The sequence below is a fragment of the Clytia hemisphaerica genome, unplaced genomic scaffold (genome assembly GCF_902728285.1).
Source record: "Clytia hemisphaerica strain Z4C2 unplaced genomic scaffold, Clytia hemisphaerica genome assembly, whole genome shotgun sequence".
Classification (NCBI taxonomy): Eukaryota; Metazoa; Cnidaria; class Hydrozoa; order Leptothecata; family Clytiidae; genus Clytia; species Clytia hemisphaerica.
The window spans coordinates 1,036,990-1,057,988 of NW_027103968.1; the positions used below are offsets into that span (position 1 = coordinate 1,036,990).

The window sequence follows — 20,999 nt, forward strand, 5'->3', positions numbered from 1 at the left end:
ATTGCATGAATTTAATACCTCTTTTTTACGTGTTTTTTTGGCCTTGGCATTTGTTTGGCCTCAAGACGTCGGGAAACATCTGAACTTTTTCGTGGGTCACCCTGTAATTTTTTATAATTATAATTTATTTTATTAGTTTATAGCATAGTTCCCTCAAAGATGCCTTTACGAAATTTTAGTTTTATTTCACATTTAGGTAATGCTTTAAAAAAAAGCTGCTTATCAAATAGTTTTTGGTATATCATGTCTAAACTGGTATCATTTGTATGACATGTATGACGCACTGATGATTTTTTAATTGTTTTTACCATTTTTAGGTTGCTGTTATTTAATTGAAAACCGGAATGAAATCCATGAAATGTCTTGCATACTGGTGTACTTCCAAGTAAGATAATTGAATGACTTCATTTCTCTTTTTTTGTTAATTTGAATGACTTAGTTTCTGAACTTTAATTTTCATTTTCAGTCCATCATAAAGGCAGTATACGCCCTTTTATTATTCGATATTCTCCCTTTTTCGATATTATTTAAGTCACTATCCAAAAGAAACTCGCTTAACCCTTTGAGTGCCAGGGTCCTTTTTTCTAAGTTTTTTTTTAAAAATTGCTAGTTCAAACTTTAAGGGCTTATATCTTCTGATCTAGAATGAATTAGAAGCTCGTATATAGCTCGTTGGATAGCTTAGAGTCTCGTCTTTCTTTTGGGCGCCTTCGGCGCCGCCCGATTTAGGAAGGGCGTGGTGGGCGGCGGCCAAGGGGGGGGTAGGTTAGGGAATTAAAGCAGTCAGGCCCGCTGCGCGGACCTGACTGAACTGATGGAAAGGTGCCCAGTGGTAAAACTTCAAATCGACTCACTAGAAGACAGAATAAAGTAAAACAGGGCCAAATTTGGAGGTTCTTGGATCACTCGTTGACCAAAAATAGTCAAAAAACGGTCAGAATCTCAAAAAAGTGAATTTTTGTCAATTTTTTGCATTTTTTTGACTTTTTCGCTTAAAATCTCGCTGGAAAGACTCACTTTTGAAATTTTTTTTGCTTGACCATAAAGGACAATCTAATTCCTACGAGTTCGACCAAAAATAACGATTTCTAAATCAAACTGGGCATTACAGGAGGGCTTCGCCCTCCTATATAGCCCATGTCGTATATATACGACATCGGCACTTAAAGGGTTAAACGACGCTCTATTATTTGATACACTCCCTTATTTGATGAAAATCCAATTCCCCTTAAAAATCAAATTAGAGAGCGTCAGCTGTACTTACATTTCAACGATAAAAGAATCGTTTCACTGAATACAGAATAAGCCGGAAGATTTTATCTTTGAGATTACGCCTTTAAATTGACCTATGATTATAATGTAGCCTTTTATTGTTACTTCAATTTTCTAGGTCGGTTTAATGGAAACACGGACGAACGTTTTGTGTGAACTTTTCTCGACAATGATCAAGGAGCCTTTCTTCGATACGTTGAGAACGAAAGAACAACTCGGTATGATGATTGTCGCTGTTTTTTTTTGGCATCCTGTATATTTCTATACTACTCAATCATAACTGATTCCTGCACCCCTTCTGAATCACATTTTCATGCCCTTCCCCTACAAGATCATTGCAATAGTTTTAACATTATCAACGGCTATTTCTATATTTTACATAAACCTTTTTGTTATTTTTAGGTTATTTGACCTTTAGTGGTTTGGGAAGATCTTCATCGGTTCAGGTATGCAGTGTTTGAAAAAAAGTTTCTATTTTATCACGTTCTAATCTTTACAAACCTTTTTTATCAGGGGATGTTTTCTTTTGTTCTTAAATAATCCTTTCACTATGTTCCATTATGTATTTTACATTGAAGGGTTTGAGGTACCTGATACAAACAGATAAATCACCAGCCATGGTGGAAGAAAGAATCAACGACTTCTTGAAATCATACGAGGTTTGTCGCTTAGTTTTTATAAGTTTGTAGCCTGGGATATAATGATAATAATAAGTTTTTTGTTATCGTTGATGAGGATGGCTTTAATAGCTACTATTCTTTGTAACGCAACTGATCCATCTACATGCGGCACAATCACTGTCTTAAACTGATCGTATGATGGTGGCCTTAAGTGATCCGTAGTGCATCTACAATCAGTGCCATAACATATTGGCATTTTTGGATAATTTACCATTTTTCGAAAATTGAAGTTCGAGCGATAATGTCAATTTCAGGCCCTCAACTTGATTTCATGGATTATTTCGATCTGGGAGGGATTTATTGGTTTCTAGGCTATATTTCAAACCCTACTGGACCATTTTTGAACTCCTCCTCCTTAAGTCTAGCGTTAAAACTCAGAGTTAAAACTCTACCCTTCGAACCTACTTTAGAGCACTTACAAATAGATTGTGGTTTCAAAACTTCCCGGTGGATTTCCCTTTTGTGCCAAGTATGTTGTCACCGATCTAGTTACAAAGCGCGAGGTGGTGGGTTCAATCCCCGGCCGGTTCATACTGAAGACTTCATACTTAGTATAAAATTGGTACTTGATGCCTCTCTGTTTTATGTTCAGCAATTAAGAGAAGGGTAGTCAAGGTTTGTGGCGTAATCCAGGGAGAAAGAGTGGCGCTCTCTCATACCTTCGGTATATCAAAAGAGGAACCTCCGTGTCCCCTCCGACTGCGATTGCAAACTAGTAAGTGGATATTGATGGTTAATGGCAAAAAATTAATCGTTTCAGGAAACATTGAAAGAGATGAATCAAAAGACATTTGATGATTACGTCGACTCGCTTGCCGTTCGAAAGCTTGACAAACCCAAGTTATTGAAACAAGAATCACAACGATATTGGGCTGAAATCCTTTCCAAACAATATCATTTCAGACGAGGTAAGTAGCGAGGTTAAGTATCGATAGATAAGTCACGGCGAAAAACAAATTTCCTGTAGACTTCGTTCGCGCCATGGTACTACGAACAAAGTTGAATTCTTTTAAGGGTAAATCTACCTTGCTTTCATCCGTCGTCGTGATTTATCTTTCGAAATTTAAACTCAATAATACGATTTTCCCAAGACAAAACCTATTAATGACTTTTTTGTCTGTCAATCATAGGCCTAGTCAATTTCTGACTATATTTTATTCCCATTATAAAGTACCTTAGTTTCCTCTTTTTTTGATTTTAACCATCAAAGTTTCCCAAATGTCTTACAAAATAGTTTTTAATGTTATGTGTTATGATCTTTAGAATAGTTATTTGATTATGATTTTCGCTTTCAGGTCAATTTGAAGTTGAAGAATTAAAGAAATTGACTTTGAAAGATGTTACTGAATTTTATAAAGTATGTTGTTTATTATTGCAACATTAAAGTTTTAATCAATTTTACACGTAGCTCGCTGTTTGTTTCATATGTAAAACGTTTGGTTTTATTCATAAGAATCCTAAAAATTTTCAAGCTTTCGTATTTTCTTAACTCATTCTTAGTATTTTGGCCATGGGATAGTTTGTTCGTATAACAAAAACAACTACTCTTTTTTTCATAGAAATATATCAGTCCTTCATCAGAGCATCGCAAAAAAGTTGCTTTTGTCATTCTTGGTAAAGACGCCGAGAGCTGCTTGAAATCTTCTACAGATAGTCTGGTAAGATTCAGATGTAACTTTTGTAACTCCGACGTTTATTTGATAAAAATGTTGAAGACGAAAATTTGATAAAAGCATCGCTTAAAAAAGTCTCGAAGTGTTGACAGTTCATAATGAGCTGAATATGTCTTTAATAGTTGTCTCGTCGAAAGACTTACGGTTAGAAAAATCAGACGATTGAAACTTTATTTGAATCTTTCTCCTTTCAGACACCATGGAGTTTGATCAACAATGTCATTTCATTCAAGACGCAACTGCCTCTTTATCCCTTACTCTTACCTTTCAACAATATACCTTTGATTGGTGGAACCACCAAATCGAGGCTGTAACAACATGGTTACCATTTTCATTTGCTTGGTTTGTATGCGCAAACATTTTTGCACTAGTTTTACTTTTTTTTTATTTTTAAGATACTTTTTAACCCTGACATTCTCGTATAGTGGACATCCATAGAATTCATTTGTATAAATTTGGCCAGATTTGACATCGTCTGACTCTGTCCAGCAATGCCTGGACTCGAATGGCTCCCTATTGTTAGCCAAGACGGGAAATTTTTATGATATTAATAAAATGAATTCTTTTCCCTTGCTTATTATAAAAACAAACACATATAGTTGATTCCCTCATTTATGTTAGCACGTGTCTTCGTCACTTACACTCAACCTCCTCAAAAGTGCGGCGTCTTTCCTTTATCTTTACCTAAAGCTTATTTTTATTCCCTCTCATCTGTAACGTATAGGCTGAAAACGTTTTTCTTCTTAATCTTATCTGGATTAAAAGTGTCAATAAAGAGGCTATTCGATCTGTCATCCAAAGTAATTCTAGGGCTAGGTCACTTGAAAAAACGTCTATTTTGTCCAAGATGTCTGGGTCGTAACTTTTTCTATGAATCAAAAAGACATGCTTGAAAATCAGGCTAGGTGTTTGCTATATAGTATATTCTGAGCCTTATTTGACACTTAATATCGCTTCTAAAAACAAAGTTAGATTATACAAGACAACGACAAACTTACGTATTTATAGGTGTAGTTTCTTTTTAATTAATGTACTATTTTTATTATGCAGATGCTTTGATAAAATTATAATTTAATATAGTTTTAGATAATTGAAAAATTTTAAAGCACTTTTTATTGTGTTGTACAATAGTAATTTTACTAGGAAGATGATTTATAAAATTGCAAAGAACTCAAAAAATCATTCTAAATTTTGTGTATGTAATGTAAGTTTTAAAGAAACAGTATACTTTGACCCTTCTTTCAGTATTTGATTTGAAAGGATTTGAAAACCGAATATTTCAGTCAAATTTCATCAAAGCAATTTTACAATAATATTGATGACGTTCCGAACGTGCTGTTTTCAAACACTTATTCTATGAGAAGAAATTATATAAGAACATAAAGGCTTCGAGGCCAAAAGTTTAGGAGGAACATTCTAATAAAATTTTGCAAACTCTTAAACATGGAAAATTAGACCAAAATACATAAATAAGATCGCCTAAAGAACATTTTTAGGCTTAAACCTTTGAAATGATATACATCCGAAGTATACTTTATCAATTTTACTTTTATTGAAAATTTTAGGATTTATAAATGAAATTTCCCCGTGGTGTGAAAACAAATCTCTGTGGTATTTGATATTCAAGCGGTGCTTTTTAGTTAATTTTTTTCATTTTCGAGCAGTCGACTCAACGAAGAAAAAATTGGAAATTGAAAAGTAGAAAATGCTTTGTAAAAAAATGAGATACAATATTTTGAAACTGTCTGGAGACTCACAGTTGAATAACTTTCCAAACAATCCTTGAGAATAGATAGCCAATAACTTTTTTTGGAAACGTCACTCGCTAAATAAGGCGAACCTCAATCTATATGTACGTCAAAATGGATAAAACTGTCACTTTTTGTTCAAACTTATGTTCTATTTCCGAAATTTGCCATATTAAATTAAACATAACCAAGGAAAAATACAATCATTTCATCAATATATTAATCAATTTCAAGATTATTTAAAAATTCATAAATTTTTGGGATTGAGTTTATCTCATTCAAGGATCATCTGTTATTTTTTTCAACAAAATTCTATATATTTGCAAATTTTGAAATATTGAACTTATCCATATAACTTGTTCATGCTGAGGAAACATCAAGGTCTTGCTGGCATCACTTTCAACAAGCTGAATGTTTCGAAATTATAAGTGAAAATAGCTTGGGTTGAGCATTAACCACAATGCCTGTCCGTTACCCTGCTCATCCTGAAAGGTAATTACTTGCTTATTTCAATTGTTAGGGACATCACAATCACAAAAAAACAAATAATTTTGATGATTTAAAATTTTACTTTAATCAGCTTTGATAAATCAGATCAGATTTATTTCAGCATGTCTTATTCAACCTACTTTTAAAGACACTTCATTTTACTCGTTTCTCTACGATTTTCAATCGTTTTTATCTTAGATTGTCACACAAAAGATTTGCTGTCGTTAGCGAAAAGAAAGGTAATGTTTCCCACTAAAAAGTCGAAGAAGTCGAAGATCGTTCAAAGTCAAAAATTTGTGCTTTGTTTGTTTTTTTATAAATTTAGAATATAATTTTCGAAGATTTTGGTCAAACTAAAGTAAGCAAAGTGATAATTGTTCTGGTATTTGTTTTGATCTTTATCCCATTTCAGGTAAAAGACACCGCCAGCACAAGCGTCATCGAAATGATGATGTATATATCGTGGACACTGGTCACCATAGAAGCCTTGGTAGAGAAAAAATGTTGGTTGAACAAGCTCCTGTTTTGATTGAAAGCCCTCGGCGGAGACATCGTCATCGAAATGATGATGTGTACACCGTGGACACAGTACACCATGGAAGCTCTGGTAGAGAAAAAATGTTGGTTGAACATGCTCCTGTTTTAATTGAAAGCCCTCGGCGCCGACATCGACGTCGGAAACATCGTGATATTGTGTATGTTGTTGAAGACAATCGCAAGTCCTCTCGTAGAGATTTCGTTCGAGAGGGAAAAGCTCGCCATGTGATTGGCGGAAACATAAATTCACACCATGAACCAAATGATTTCAGACGAAGACGTCACCCTATAGGCGGTGAGGAATTCTATGTCATTGATGATGGCCTTGAAGAAGTTTTGGTTGACTACGCAGATTATTCGAATGATATGATAGAGATAGTCGATGATAGAGGTTACAATGGAGCTGATATTGTTTATGAAGATGAGGTGATATTGGACCAAGAAGGTCATCGTTTCTCAGATCATGCTGACTATAAACGTTCAGTTGATAATTGGAATTTGCCAGCTCTTCCATCATCATCGAAAACTTCAAATCATTATAACTCACAATCCGAACATCACCAATCCTTCGATTCCTCAAATCACGGTCACGGTATTTCTTCAGGACATACTATAAATGAAGAAGAATCCAGGATAGTAAGTGTCATTGAGCAACCTCCCATCCCCAGAGATTACCATAAATGGAAAGTTATCGGTGATGTTCCCAAAGCGATCATAAGAATGAAACAACATTCTGAACATTCTTCACAAAATGGTTTTGATTCTTCAAATCACATGTCTATGAGAGAATCAGAAGAAGGTGTTATGAATGTGATATCACAACCCCCGGTTAAGAAGGACTATGAAAGGTGGAAAGTGATAGGAGACGTGCCTCAAATTGTGACTGAAAATGCAGTCCAATCAGGGGGTAAAACGAAGAAAATTTCATTCAACGAATCGGCACACAATGCTATGAATGGCCATAGTGAATCCTACAATACAAAGAGTTACCATGACGAGAGCGTTAACAATGGGACTAGGGTTGAAACTACTGAAAAAATATATTCAGCAAGCTCAAATACAACTGGTAAAGCTGACAAGCTTGTCCATGATATACCAGAGTATGCAGTGATCAATAAGAAAGGGAAAGTCAAGAAATCAGAACTCTATGACAAGATAGATTTCACTAAAAAACCTTCCCCGGAATTACGAGTAAAGAATTCTCAAGACTACCAATCGATTCATGAGGTCCAGAAACAAACAAACTCAGCAATAACGGAATCTTCGAATGATGATCACAGCCGATTGCCACAGCACCAATCCAGCCATCAAGCAATGGTGCACGATATTAAAAACGGTGCCTCAAACGATCTCGATGATTTTATGGAGACGATCAAAACGACAACTAAAACAACAACGAGGACCATGTATAAGGTAAGTGTTTCATTGCTCTCAAAGGATATCGTACTTCAGAAGCCATTGAGAAGTTTTACTTTTTCTAATGCATTTTACGCTTTTTATAGTCCTTCTCATTTCAATTGTGATCCTGGTTTTATCGCTTCTTACTATTCTTACCATATCAAGACTAACATTCCATCAATCTCAGTTATATCACCAGAGAGCCATAATTTTGTGTCAAGTTGTATCAGGTAGAATATATTTTTGTTTTAATCCTTTAGATGCCGATTGAAGAATCACCCCACCATGAATACGACGACAACCATACAGGCCATCACGATTGGGAAGACCGAATCATGCGTAAAGTATCAACCCCCTCAGGTTAGTTGCAACTCATAGTGCGGAAAGGGGTCTGATCCCCCCTTCTTAAATGACCCCTCTCCTTCTCGGCATCCCCGAACCTTTAAAAGTGCCTATCCCCAAAGGATTTTGCACAAAAATATAGCTAACAAATATATGTGAAATATCTTTAGAGAGAGAAAGCGAAATAATAAACTCTACTAACAGAACTCTTCTACTCTAACAGAAAACTTCCTTTCATGAAGTCCAAATTCAGATCCCCCTTCTTCAACTTTTCGGAAGGTGTCATCCCCCCCCCTTAAGAAAGGGGGAGGGGGTCTGAACTATGCAATTTCTAGAACGGTATATTTTTAATGTATCTCTGAGAATCGGCTTAAAATTTTAAATGGCCAAAAGGAGAGTACTTTCTGTACTAGTAAGTCATTACTTTCAGACAATGTATACAATATTTGAACAGCTCCATGCTATACTGCTGTTAATTACCATGAATAATTTTCCTTTCATCACTAGCTCAAGCGCATGTTGGCGGTGTGGCACAAAACAGCCACTCTGTCGAAAGTGACCTCAAAACCTGGATGGATGAACAACGCTCCAATCGCCGAAAAAGTGGTAACATTACACCGATACCAACACAGAGTGTTCTGGTAGACGGAGACATGACACCTCCATTACGGCGCCAACGCGTTGACACTGCCATCATAGAGCCGGAAGTGAATGTTGGTACTGGACAACAAGATTATTTCGCTGAAGATTTCACTAAAGACGAAGTTGATGGTAACGCAAAGATTCTTCAAAACGATGGCCAGAAAAGAAAACGAAGAAGTTTGCTGGATCGATTGAGAGGGAAATCTACTTCACCAAGGGAAAATGATTATGAAGAAGAGGAAAAAGAAGATGATGAGGACTCGTGGTATCCTGGGAAACATTTGAAAGAATGGTATCCTGGGAAATTTAAAGGTAAGGTAAAGTTTTTCCCGCTCGATTTTCATTCTTGTTATACTTGGTAACGTTCAAGGCAAATGGTTCATGTTATGAAAAGCTCGTGATTCTTGCACAAGAAAAGTCTAGAAAGCTCGGATTCTTTTCTGCTTACTATTCACGTATTTTCTACTCAGATTTCTCGCCTATTCACGTTCACATTTCATAGATAAAATCAAAGATTGCATCGAGCAATACTTGGCTGAAAATCCTTCTCCTTGGGGCAGACTGAAAAGATGTGGTAATCCTGAAACGTGTCAAGAGGTCAAGGATAGAATTAAGGAACGCACTATATTCATGACACCGACGTCCGCTAACCAGATGGTAAGAGTTCATATGAAAATATGGATATCTATACTGTTATTTTAGTATTATCGTTATTATTGATATCATATAGAACCTTGGAACAGTTGATTTTTTCTGCTCTGGAGCGCCCCCATTTTCAACGAGGCTGCTTGACTTGATTTAGATTTTTGAAATATTAGTAGGGCGAGCTATTTTTAACGTTTCCGTCAAATCATTACTTGAATTCTGCTGACAAAAACAGTCTGTGCTCATACGCTCTTAACTGTGAAAAAATACAAGGAAGCTGATCCATCCTATACTTTACTTTAATTTATTTACCCCCTCCATTCCTCCTTTTAAGCATACGAAGTCAACTGAATTGAATCTTGACAAAATGGAGCAAATTGACGATGGTGAGAATATCTCGTTCATCAGTCGTTGTGTGGAGAACGATCCAAATGCCAACACTGACGATGAAGAAGAAACAATGAACAATAAAAGTGGAATGTACATCAAGTTCTTTTGTGAAGATCATCAAGAATGGGAAGATAAATGTTGCAAAAGCAATTGAAAACGATTTGTTGTCTTTACGATGAACAATAAAAATGGAATGTACATCAAGTTCTTTTGTGAAGATCATCAAGAATGGGAAGATAAATGTTGTAAAAGCAATTGAAAACGATTTGTTGTCTTTACAATGAACAATAAAAGTGAAATGTACATCAAGTTCTTTTGTGAAGATCATCAAGAATGGGAAGATAAATGTTGCAAAAGCAATTGAAAACGATTTGTTGTCTTTACAATGAACAATAAAAGTGGAATGTACATCAAGTGCTTTTGTGAAGATCATCAAGAATGGGAAGATAAATGTTGTAAAAGCAATTGAGAACGATTTGTTGTCTTTACAATGAACAATAAAAGTGGAATGTACATCAAGCTCTTTTGTGAAGATCATCAAGAATGGGAAGATAAATGTTGCAAAAGCAATTGAAAGCGATTTGTTGTCTTTACTATGAACAATAAAAGTGGAATGTACATCAAGTTCTTTTGCGAAGATCATCAAGAATGGGAAGATAAATGTTGCAAAAGCAATTGAAAACGATTTGTTGTCTTTACAATGAACAATAAAAGTGAAATGTACATCAAGTTCTTTTGTGAAGATCATCAAGAATGGGAAGATAAATGTTGTAAAAGCAATTGAAAACGATTTGTTATCTTTACAATGAACAATAAAATTGGAATGTACATCAAGTTCTTTTGTGAAGATCATCAAGAATGGTAAGATAAATGTTGCAAAAGCAATTGAAAACGATTTGTTGTCTTTACAATGAACAATAAAAATGGAATGTACATCAAGCTCTTTTGTGAAGATCATCAAGAATGGGAAGATAAATGTTGCAAAAGCAATTGAAAACGATTTGTTGTCTTTACAATGAACAATAAAAGTGGAATGTACATCAAGTTCTTTTGTGAAGATCATCAAGAATGGGAAGATAAATGTTGTAAAAGCAATTGAAAACGATTTGTTGTCTTTACAATGAACAATAAAAGTGGAATGTACATCAAGTTCTTTTGTGAAGATCATCAAGAATGGGAAGATAAATGTTGCAAAAGCAATTGAAAACGATTTGTTGTCTTTACAATGAACAATAAAAATGGAATGTACATCAAGTTCTTTTGTGAAGATCATCAAGAATGGGAAGATAAATATTGCAAAAGCAATTGAAAACGATTTGTTGTCTGATTGACTGCGCTCGTGTTTTTTTGAAAATCAAAAAATTGGAGGATAAGTGCCGAAAAGAAATGAATTTTACATTACATTACTTTATATACATTCTCAGTCATCATAAATTTTTTATTTATCAGAAATGCATTGCTCTGTTTTTTTATGATAACCATTATTATTTTCAGCTTGTAGATAAATAAGCCAAGATTTAGCTAAAGTCTGTCTTAAAGGAAGAAATTCGCGATTTTCGAATCTTAGCACTTTTCGTGAAAGTAAATGTCTTTTAAAATTCTTGAAAGGGCCATTCGCGAAAATTTCTTGAAAAAATAGAAAATCTTTAAAACTTGAAATAGAATTATGGCACGGCATATTTATGGCACTTTTAAAGCATATTCAGTCAAAAGACGAAAGCTTCAACCCATTTCAAGAAGTATTTATTCCTGTAGTCATTTTTTCGTGTGAAAATTTTATTATTATGTTTTGATTCGCGAAAGTTTATGCTCGCGAAAAAGATTTTTTCGTCAAATTCGCAAAAGTAAATGTAAATTTCACGATTTCTTACCTCGCGATAATTTCTGCTCGCAAAAGTTTGTTACGCCTGAAGTAGATTAAAATTAACTAGCCGGTACCCGGCGTCGCACGTCGGTTTAGCTGTTTGCTGAACGCATTTAAAGTCCTTTAAGATTTAGGGAAGGTGGCTTAAACACGATGAAATCAAAATTAAAGGGAAGAATTCTCTTCAAAGTTTGACTCTATCTCTCCCGGGTGACGTATCTTTTAACCATATTTCGAAAAAGATTTTTGTGGCGAAAATGATCAGAAAACAGAAAGGGCGTCATTCCCAAATTACACCATACCGGCGACCAGCGACGTCCGAGACGGCTCTGCAATTAGATTTTTTTTCTCGCTTCGCTCGCGTTATATTTGCCATAGTTCTTGATGTTTAGGAAAATTTTGATGTCAAGATAAGCGGAGTGAAATAATAGACATGACACGCGATTCGTCGAAAAATGGCAGCCTGGGGGGTACTTAGGCAAGAGAAGGGTATGGGTATGAGTATGTGCCGGCCTTAAGGGTGCCTTTTTTGAAACATGGCAGTTTGAAAATCAAACTTCAGTCCCACTAAGAATTGGAAAAATAGGAAAATTTCAATTTTTTGCCCCCAGAAAGATAGAAATCTGGTCAAATTAGTTCCAGTAAGTGAATTAAAATTCACACAATTCCCCTTGTTTCTTCTCCTCTTTATTCTGCTAAGGGTCCGAGGGGCAGCTCGTAACCATAGCCCCCCGGAAGGTAGCAGACAAAAAAGCGTGATAGATAGCGCAATTTTATGTTGCTTTTTCTAAAATAACTTCGTCATAACTTCAATAATTTTTCAAATTCAACAATGACTTAGATTTCGTACAAATAATTATCGACATACATGTTTAAAGGTCCGTCTTTACGAAGAAAGAATTCTAGTTTTTACCGCCTTTTGAATGTATTTTTAATGTTGCTGTTGTCCTAACAAACTTGTTATGTGATTCTTGTGTTTTATTTTGTATTTGTTCTTTTCTTTAACAGATTCTGTTTAAAAGATTTCTTTTGTTTTGAAAAGAATTCGAATGTCTCAAATCAACTAAGGTCGTTAATTACATTCGAAAACATAAAACATAAGAAAAGAAAGAAAAAAAAAAGAAAAAGTCTAATCTATCAATCAAAACAAAGTCTTTATAAAACGGCGCGAATATTCTTAAACAAATTTGTGGAGCAAGAACAAAATAAAAGTCATCTTTTGGAAGAACAAAAACATTGCGTGCGAAAACGAAAGTAGCACAGACAGAAAGAAAGAAAGACAGACAGACAAAACGACATACAGACTACCACTATTATTAATATATAGATTATTAATTATTTAAGCGAAAACGAAAATTGAAACTGAAAATGAAGATTTTTTCTACTGGTTTAGAATTCATGACATAACACAACACTCTCGTTCATTCGAAATCTATATTCTGATTTTTCATTCAAGGTACTTACTCTCGGGTGCCTAATAAACGTACAGACCAAAATAAACGTACAGGAGAGGGATAAAATTGGAATTAATAAACGTACAGGCTGAAATAAACGTACAGGCAAGAAATCAGAGCTAAAATAAATAAACGTGCAGGCTAAAATAAACGTACAGGGAAAAGTCTAGCAATTTTTCAAAAGTAGAACATCCAGGTCTAAACGACTGACTTAAGTATAGGTATATCATATCTCTTATAGATCAATGACAAGTACTTTAAGAATCTTTTACTACTGTAAAGTAACGAATAAATCAATTGAGTCATGCTTTTTATCAGTTTTTAGAAGATTTTAGAATCTTTTTCCGGTATGAATCGGGCGATATTGGGTCAAAATAAATAAACGTACAGGTCCTAATAAGGTGCGTACAGGCGGGAAATTTGACACGAAAAAAATAAACGTACATGTACGTTTATTAGGCACCCGAGAGTAATGCCTTATGAAACAGGGAAAATAACTAAACCAAAATCACTCAAATTAGCCAAAATGAAACCTGATGAAAAATTACTTTTGAAATTAAATTTTTAGAAGAAGAAGAAATCTATATTCTGATTTACATTTTCTTTCTTAGCTCTAAAATTACTAATAAATCGACTTCATGAAAATAGAAATCGTCATGCAATCACTATAATATCTGGTCCACTGAAGTATCTGAAATGAATCGCGATACATTTCACTGATGGTAATATCGTCCAACGATTGTAAGTATTTTCTAACCAATCTAACATCTAAGTACGGTTGCTGCAACACATTTACTCTTAGGTGCCAAATAAACGCCCCCCGGACCTTATTAGGACCCCCCGTTTATTAATTTTTAAAAAAATTCCCAGCTACAAAAAGGAAAATTCCTTGTTTTACTCTAAAAAGCCTAAATTTAGTATATTTTTTGACCCTCTTTAGGGTTTTTAAAGGTCCATTTTCCACCACCCCCCCCCCCCCCCCGTTTATTTAATTTGAAAAAATTTTCAACCCCCCCCCCATTTATTCGAACACCCCCCCCCCCCGTTTATTGGCACCTAAGAGTATTGATTTCGTTTATGGTAACGGAAAGAATATAATTCTATCTTTTCTGTCTTCTAAACGCATGCTTAACTTTAGCCCATAGTGACATTTTCTTTTTCTCTCCATCGTAATCATAATGATCCTTATAATCGTAGTCGGGTAACGAACCTTCGTATCTTTCTGATGGCTCTGACGTTTCCACGTTATCAATTTCGAATTCATTTTGTTCAATTCTTCCTTTTTCTGAATATTCACTTTTCTTTGAACCTGAATCGCCACCATTTGCTTGCTTGTTAAGAATATTTGGTTTGGCATTATTAACTTTTTCCATCATATTAAGTGCTTTCAAACGTTCGAAAACGAAGGCCCAATTCTCCGCACCACTTTTAACCTCTTTTACCGGATGGATAGGCGATTCTGAAATAACCTCGGACGCTTTTCGGCTGTTCCTTTTGCTACTAACATTTGAAATTCTGTCCAATGAGCTATTTCTTGCAGATATGTATTCCGATTTCAAATCATCTTTGTCCTCAGTTATCCCTAAACCATCTTTAAGTGATCCTTCTTGCCAGGTTTGTCGTGGAATATTGCTCGATCTACTCGTCTGATTCAAATGGTTGAATTTGTCTGATTTAGCAGAAAATGGTTGTCTCTCAGAATTGCTTTGATCATATGTATCACCACTTTGCATTTCATTTCCAGCGTTAGAATAACCATTGTTTGTGGTTGTTATATCAGAATTTGAGCTTCCTTGTCCATGAAACCAACTGGTTTTGTCATTATCGCTGTCGTCAGATTCAACAATTATGTTTTCACTTTCTCCCTTGTATTTTCGTACAATTGCCAAACTGGTTGAAGATTTATGTTTCGATGGTTTGTCATTAGAAGACGTTCCATGATGTTCTATCAAATTTTCATTATTGATGGGAGACCGAAGATTGGTCGTTCCGAAATGCTCATTTGAACCTAGATCACCAGACAGGCTAAACGAGACTTTACGTCCACTCTTTCCATCACTACTTCTGGTTTCAGCAGTTTCCATATGTTTGACAGAGCCTGGAACAAAATTCTCAGTGACAGACATCACATTCATTTTGCCATCAGAATCGTTGTTGTTTAAATCAACACCGTCTTTGTTTGATTCTGCTATTTTCCTTATTATTCGTTTCCAGTTCTCTTTACCTCTGGATGGACCTTCCAATACCTTACTTTGAACCATTTCAACATTCTCATTATCAGGACCTTCGAATACGGACTTTTTCCTTTCCCGAAAAGTTCTGGATAATATGACATTTCCCTCATTGTAATTTCTAACTGATCCTTTTTTTTCGTTTTGGTATCCATCTTCATTTTTCTTGAAGTCTTCATTCGTCCTGTCATTTTCATATCCAATACCATACTTATCTGCTGATTTAGAAGGGTTCGGCAATAACATTTTCTCTTCCATACCATAGCCGACAGCATTGATATCACTGTTCTTTTCAATTTGTACACTCACTCTCCTATGTTTAATATCCAGGGTCTGGCTGTTATCATTATACCCAAAATCACCAGGTCCTTGCACTTGATCAAATGAATTTTCTTGGTGATAGCTGTTATCAACGAATCTTTGTTTGAACTCACTTGGTGTCATTGTCATCACAACTTTATCAATATTCACGTCTTCATATTGAGCTTGTTGACGACTTGGTAATTTCAAAGAATCTCCTTTTCTAATGACAGTCTTAGTAGAACCTTCTTTCCTATGGTCTTTGGAGCTGTCTGGCAATCCGAAATGTCTTTTATTTGGAATGTTTATATGATTGAATTGGTGTTTCGACCTCCCATCAGCATTTAGATTAAAGATCTCGTTCAACGTAAAGTCTTGATGCGGGATTCTTGGTTTAACAACACGAACTTTTCTTCTATCTTTACCTGCGTTTAAGTTAAACCCTTCCATTTCTTCCAAAGGGACGTGTATATAAGAATGTATTTTTTTCTTTGTTTTAGAGTTCCTTGGTTGAGTTTCTCTGAGTTCAAAACGACACTGAAGATCTGGCTTGTCGCCGTGTGAGTATTTTGAGTCAGGTTCTCCATGTAAATGTCTTGGAGAAATGTGTCTTTTTGTCTCGATATTGTTTTTCCGTCTTCTTATTTTTCTAACACTGTGCTCAACATCATTTGCTTTGTTATCTTTACGCCTCATTATTATTATTTCTTTTCCTTTTATATAGTTCCTGCTCAAATCGGCGTCGTAACCTTCACGAAGTTCATCGTAATCGTAACAAGAATCAGTCGTAAAGTCGTAATTGTAATCAGCAGCGTCGTAAGTGTGATCCACGGTATAGTTTCGTGTAGAATTGATCATCGCTCTAGTTGTCTGCATCAACTGCAGTAGAAGTTTTAAGTTTTTTAATCATTTAAGACTGCTTTTGCTTGGCAAGAATTAAATTTTTTTGGTTCCCTTTGATAACCATACATACAAAACCAACTCCAGTAATCACAAAAGTTTCAAAGTACCTCTCCAAAAACACAAGACACAGGACAAAATATCTTCTTGTTTTGCAAAACAACTTGAAATGCCACCTGGTGATAAATCAGATAACCAACTAGTTCATGTGTCAAAAAGTGAATTTTTGATTTCCAAACATGATCACTGTTAAATTGAATTTATTCTACTTTTATGATGTTCTTGGATGTTCGCATCTATATTTAAAACTTTTGGGACCTCCTACTAAAAATCGATATGCCACTTTTATGTCGAAAATTTCAAATGTCAATGTTGGCTGTTCATCGCTTGTGAAATATTGATCCCTTGAATTCAATGCTTTAAATTATTCATAAGATGTGTATGGGTGATATTTTTATTTTCCTTTTTTGAATCAATGTATTGCCTTGGACACTGCATGCTATCTGAAGTGGTTCTTGATAATTTCATTGAGATCGATCTTGTGATATTTTGTAATACCTTGCCCTATTAATATCAACTGCGATAATTTAAATAACATAATTATACCATGTTAAGGCTGTTAAAATTTTCTCAAAATCTTAATTAAATTTAGGGACTCCCCTTTTTTTTTATTTGACCCTCTAAATTGTCTTTTCATAAGACCACCGATCATTTTTATCTTATAGGTCCTTGAAAGGTGACATCAAATTTGGACCAAGAGTCTTCGAAAGCTTTCAAATAACTGTCACATTTTCCAGGCACATTTTCAGTATTTTCACATCAGTATTATGAATAACCTTTACAATTGTTTTGACTAATTCAAGAACAGTTTAGAAGATTTGGCCTGGTCACAAGTAGTTTTAGTGGTAGTTTTTTTAATAACGAAACAATACCTCTTCATTTATTTTTTATTGCAAATCTCAGACATATATGAGTAGTAAAAGGATTTTTACGAATTTTTACATACCACCACCCAGACTCTTGGAAGTGGTATTTTACTACCCTGGTAGTAAAAGTTTTTGGGACAATTTGTCATAAAGACCACCTATTTTTTGGTTGCTTTTCGGACTGATTTTACAAAAAAAGCTAAAAAATTATTATTTCTGTGACACATTTTTCACTTTGTGCAAGAATTAATGTTTTGCCCTTAGAATTAAAGTCTTTTTTATATTGACAAAAAATCTCGAGAATTTTTTGTTTGCAGCAAACAACTTTCCAACAGAAAGTTTTTTCAAGTTATAAAAATTTTCAGATTTTTTCAGAAAAGTCATCCAAAAAATTAAAAGAATTACAAAAATAGCTAAAATTTGCTAATTTAACCAGTTTTAACTATCCAGGTAGTAAATTTTTTCAACATTTAACACATAGATACCACCCATTTTGGTATTTAACTACCCTGGGTAGTAAAAGTTTTTTTTTGATTTTTCGTCACACCACCACAGTAGTAAACGTCATTATGTCTGAGATTTTACTACCGACGACCCCCCCCCCCTCCTGAAGTGATTATAATTATAATGTTATGAAATATTTTTCTGTCTATTATCTACTTCAGGTCTTTGGAGGTGACTTCAGCGTGTAGGCAGCCGCAATACCTAGTAAGTCATTGTTGTTTAAATCTTCAATACAAAGTGTCATACCTAAAATAGTATCATACACATTTTTGGAATGTTCATAATTCTTCACGTAGAATATTAATATGGTCTCTATGTATATCTATTAATTCAGTCTGATCACCATAATATGTTATAATTAATTTTTCAAATATTATGGCAACATAGATAATTAAAGAGGCTATTATTTATTCGCCAATAAATTGCTAAGCATGAACAGACAAAATACATGATCCTATATTATTGTGTCATAACAATGGAAGATTATTTAATAAAGAATGCAGTGAATTTGCATTGTTTCATTTAATTGCCTTCCAACGTAGGTGGAGCCACCAATAATCAGCACAATAACTTTGTTTCAATTTAATTGCTTAACTATTGTCTCAAATTCAATTTGGCTTTTTGCCCTTTCCCAAGGGACTGAAATTGATTTGATAAAGTCACTTTCCAAATTTAGCATTCATCAATTGGAGATTTAGGTATTATGTTCTGTTAGTGTTTGTTGATTTCATCAAACGTCTATTGTCTGTGCACGTTTTTTTGTCATTTTCAAAAGGGGTGCAATTAAGTTGGTCGTTAATTCTGATGAGATTAATGAAAAGAGTTAATGATCTTGCTTTTGACAAATGAGTATGATTTACGAGATCATTAACTGTTCAGAGCACATTGCACTGTCTCCAGAAAAGAGTTCATTTCTACGTGTAATTAACACAAAAATCCATTTTCATCTGGCAACACTTAACTACGCGCAGATGTCTTTGGCTCTATTTTTTCACAATTTTTAATTTGGATGTTCAATTTAACAATTTGTCATGCTTTAATCATTTGATTCCATTTTTAATCCACATCGTATCATTACTCAATTAATTTTGATACTGATACCAATCTAGATAAACATCTCTTTATTCCCTCTATGTCTTAAATTAGAAGCTGCAAATTTGTTACATAAGCCGGATACTTAATATAGTTTAATTCTTGAGGTTAAAAACCATATGTCTTTACTTCTTAATTAACGGTCATACCATTTTAAGATCCCCTTTATGTATATTTTGATTTGGTGTTAATTCGTAATTAATGGCTTTATCTTAGTTTTTAATGATAACCTTTTCCACTTCCTGCCGGTTTGAAATGCCTAGTGATCGTTAGAATCAGGAATCCCCATGCTCGACCACGACATCGAGTAATGGTTTATCTCTAAAAAGTCGCGGTCAAACGTAAATAACAACTGGTAAACTTTTCGCTTATTGCAAGGTAATTTCTTAATTAATTCACCGAAATCAACACCACAAATGCGTGTGGGATATATACTGTATACTATAAATGGAACATATTCTTTTTTGGCCGAGTATCAAAAACCACTCAAAATATAAACAAAACATAACTTGCCACATCTGACGAACCACGGACAAACATTTCTCTCAGAAGTGTTTTTTGTGGCTTTTTCTCGCGTCTTTCTATGGTTCCTCACCACCTTGATGTGTTCGTATTTGATTACCAATAAACTTTGAAGAGTAATCGAAGGGAATAAGTGCGATACTGATGTAGACCTCAAATACCTTTTTGTGGCTTCCTTTTGGTCTTTGTGTTGTCTTCTCTTTCCTGTTTCGTTCACCCCACCTACTATGAAAGCGTCGTCAGATAGTTCTGATTAACAAAGTAGTGCGGTAAAACTCTTTAGGTTAGCCCTAATTCTTAATGCAATGACAACTTTAAATATAAATCTTTATTTTATTAGAATCTTTTTCTTTTTTTTTATGGTCACGTTACCAGGGTTTTCTCCATGTTGTGCTTACACAGGCTAGACACGGTCTTGACAAATTCTCGAGAAAAGTCCTTAGGTTAACCGAATTTCTATTGGAAAGTATAAAATATTTTTTATGTTATTCTCGATTTTGATGTTCATGTTATTGGGGCTTTCTGTATGTTGTGCTTAAGCGGATGTCCGCTTGTTTTTCGATACAAGGGACATACAATTTACAGTATGTCTGAGCACTGTATACGAGTTTGGAGTAAATCTTTGCCATTAAAATATTCTGCGTGTTATTGTTATTGCCTGTTTTTATCATATCGAAATTGTTTTTGTGAATTTATTATACTTCAACATACGCAATAAAAGAATTATTTACTGAATATCGCGGGAGAAAAAGGTCCTCGAAAATCATTCACTATTACAGAGGGGCGGTATATTGATCACCGACGACAGACTTGTCTTACAACCGTCCAAAGATAATAAAGAGGACAATACACAGGCCAGCCATGGTCTTGAGGACTTACCTTTCCTTGACGTCATTCGAAATGGTTTTTGGGTTTGTTTATGTTTTCGTGCACTCGAATGCAGGCCGAAAGAATGCACGCTTTTGAGGCTGCTGCAAGCATTCTCCTGAGGAATTTTGCAACTCGAGCTTTTTACAGTCTAGTTTTCAATCTTTCTTTTTTCCAAATCGTCAATTTGTGCTGTTTTTATTTTCTAAGACTACAATCATGGTTAAAATGTATTTATGGGTATTTTAACGCTTTTCAGAATTTTAAGTTCGTGCTAGAAAAGCGATTTCAGCAATTTTACTTCATTCCAGTGGATTTTTCGATTTTGGAGGGTTTTAGTAGCTTCCTGTTCATATTCTCAGCCTTATTAGAACAAATTTAATCTTTTGGATCCCGAGATTCTGAGGTCCTTAAGTCTAATGTGAAAACTCAGAGTTAAAACTCATTCACGAGGTAAGTAAGAGCACTCAAAAATCATTTGTGGCGCTAAAAACTTGCAGGGAATTTCTCTTATTTCCCAAAT

At 34.7% G+C, this 20,999-nt stretch overlaps 3 protein-coding genes across 3 annotated transcripts in view; 2 read left to right on the forward strand and 1 right to left on the reverse strand.

Annotated features, from left to right (window-relative positions):
• LOC136810446 (insulin-degrading enzyme-like) overlaps positions 1-4,799 on the forward strand; it is a 28,535-nt gene extending 23,736 nt beyond the window's left edge. Inside the window, exons 23-30 of the mRNA XM_067067009.1 lie at positions 318-385; positions 1,391-1,490; positions 1,675-1,718; positions 1,851-1,931; positions 2,713-2,860; positions 3,248-3,309; positions 3,512-3,610; positions 3,820-4,799. Of these exons, the coding sequence (XP_066923110.1) occupies positions 318-385; positions 1,391-1,490; positions 1,675-1,718; positions 1,851-1,931; positions 2,713-2,860; positions 3,248-3,309; positions 3,512-3,610; positions 3,820-3,939 (722 nt within the window). The 3' untranslated portion in view covers positions 3,940-4,799. The remainder of the gene's footprint in view (positions 1-317; positions 386-1,390; positions 1,491-1,674; positions 1,719-1,850; positions 1,932-2,712; positions 2,861-3,247; positions 3,310-3,511; positions 3,611-3,819) is intronic.
• A 919-nt stretch (positions 4,800-5,718) lies between these two features.
• LOC136810443 (uncharacterized) lies at positions 5,719-11,270 on the forward strand. Its single transcript, XM_067067006.1, has 7 exons — positions 5,719-5,865; positions 6,061-6,101; positions 6,275-7,812; positions 8,058-8,157; positions 8,647-9,093; positions 9,284-9,438; positions 9,761-11,270. Exons 1-7 carry the CDS (start codon positions 5,834-5,836, stop codon positions 9,968-9,970), a joined length of 2,523 nt encoding a protein of 840 aa, XP_066923107.1. The 5' UTR covers positions 5,719-5,833; the 3' UTR covers positions 9,971-11,270.
• A 2,964-nt stretch (positions 11,271-14,234) lies between these two features.
• LOC136810550 (uncharacterized protein DDB_G0283357-like) lies at positions 14,235-16,523 on the reverse strand. The gene has a single exon (XM_067067113.1). It carries the CDS (start codon positions 16,521-16,523, stop codon positions 14,235-14,237), a length of 2,289 nt encoding a protein of 762 aa, XP_066923214.1.
• Positions 16,524-20,999: the final 4,476 nt, after the last annotated feature.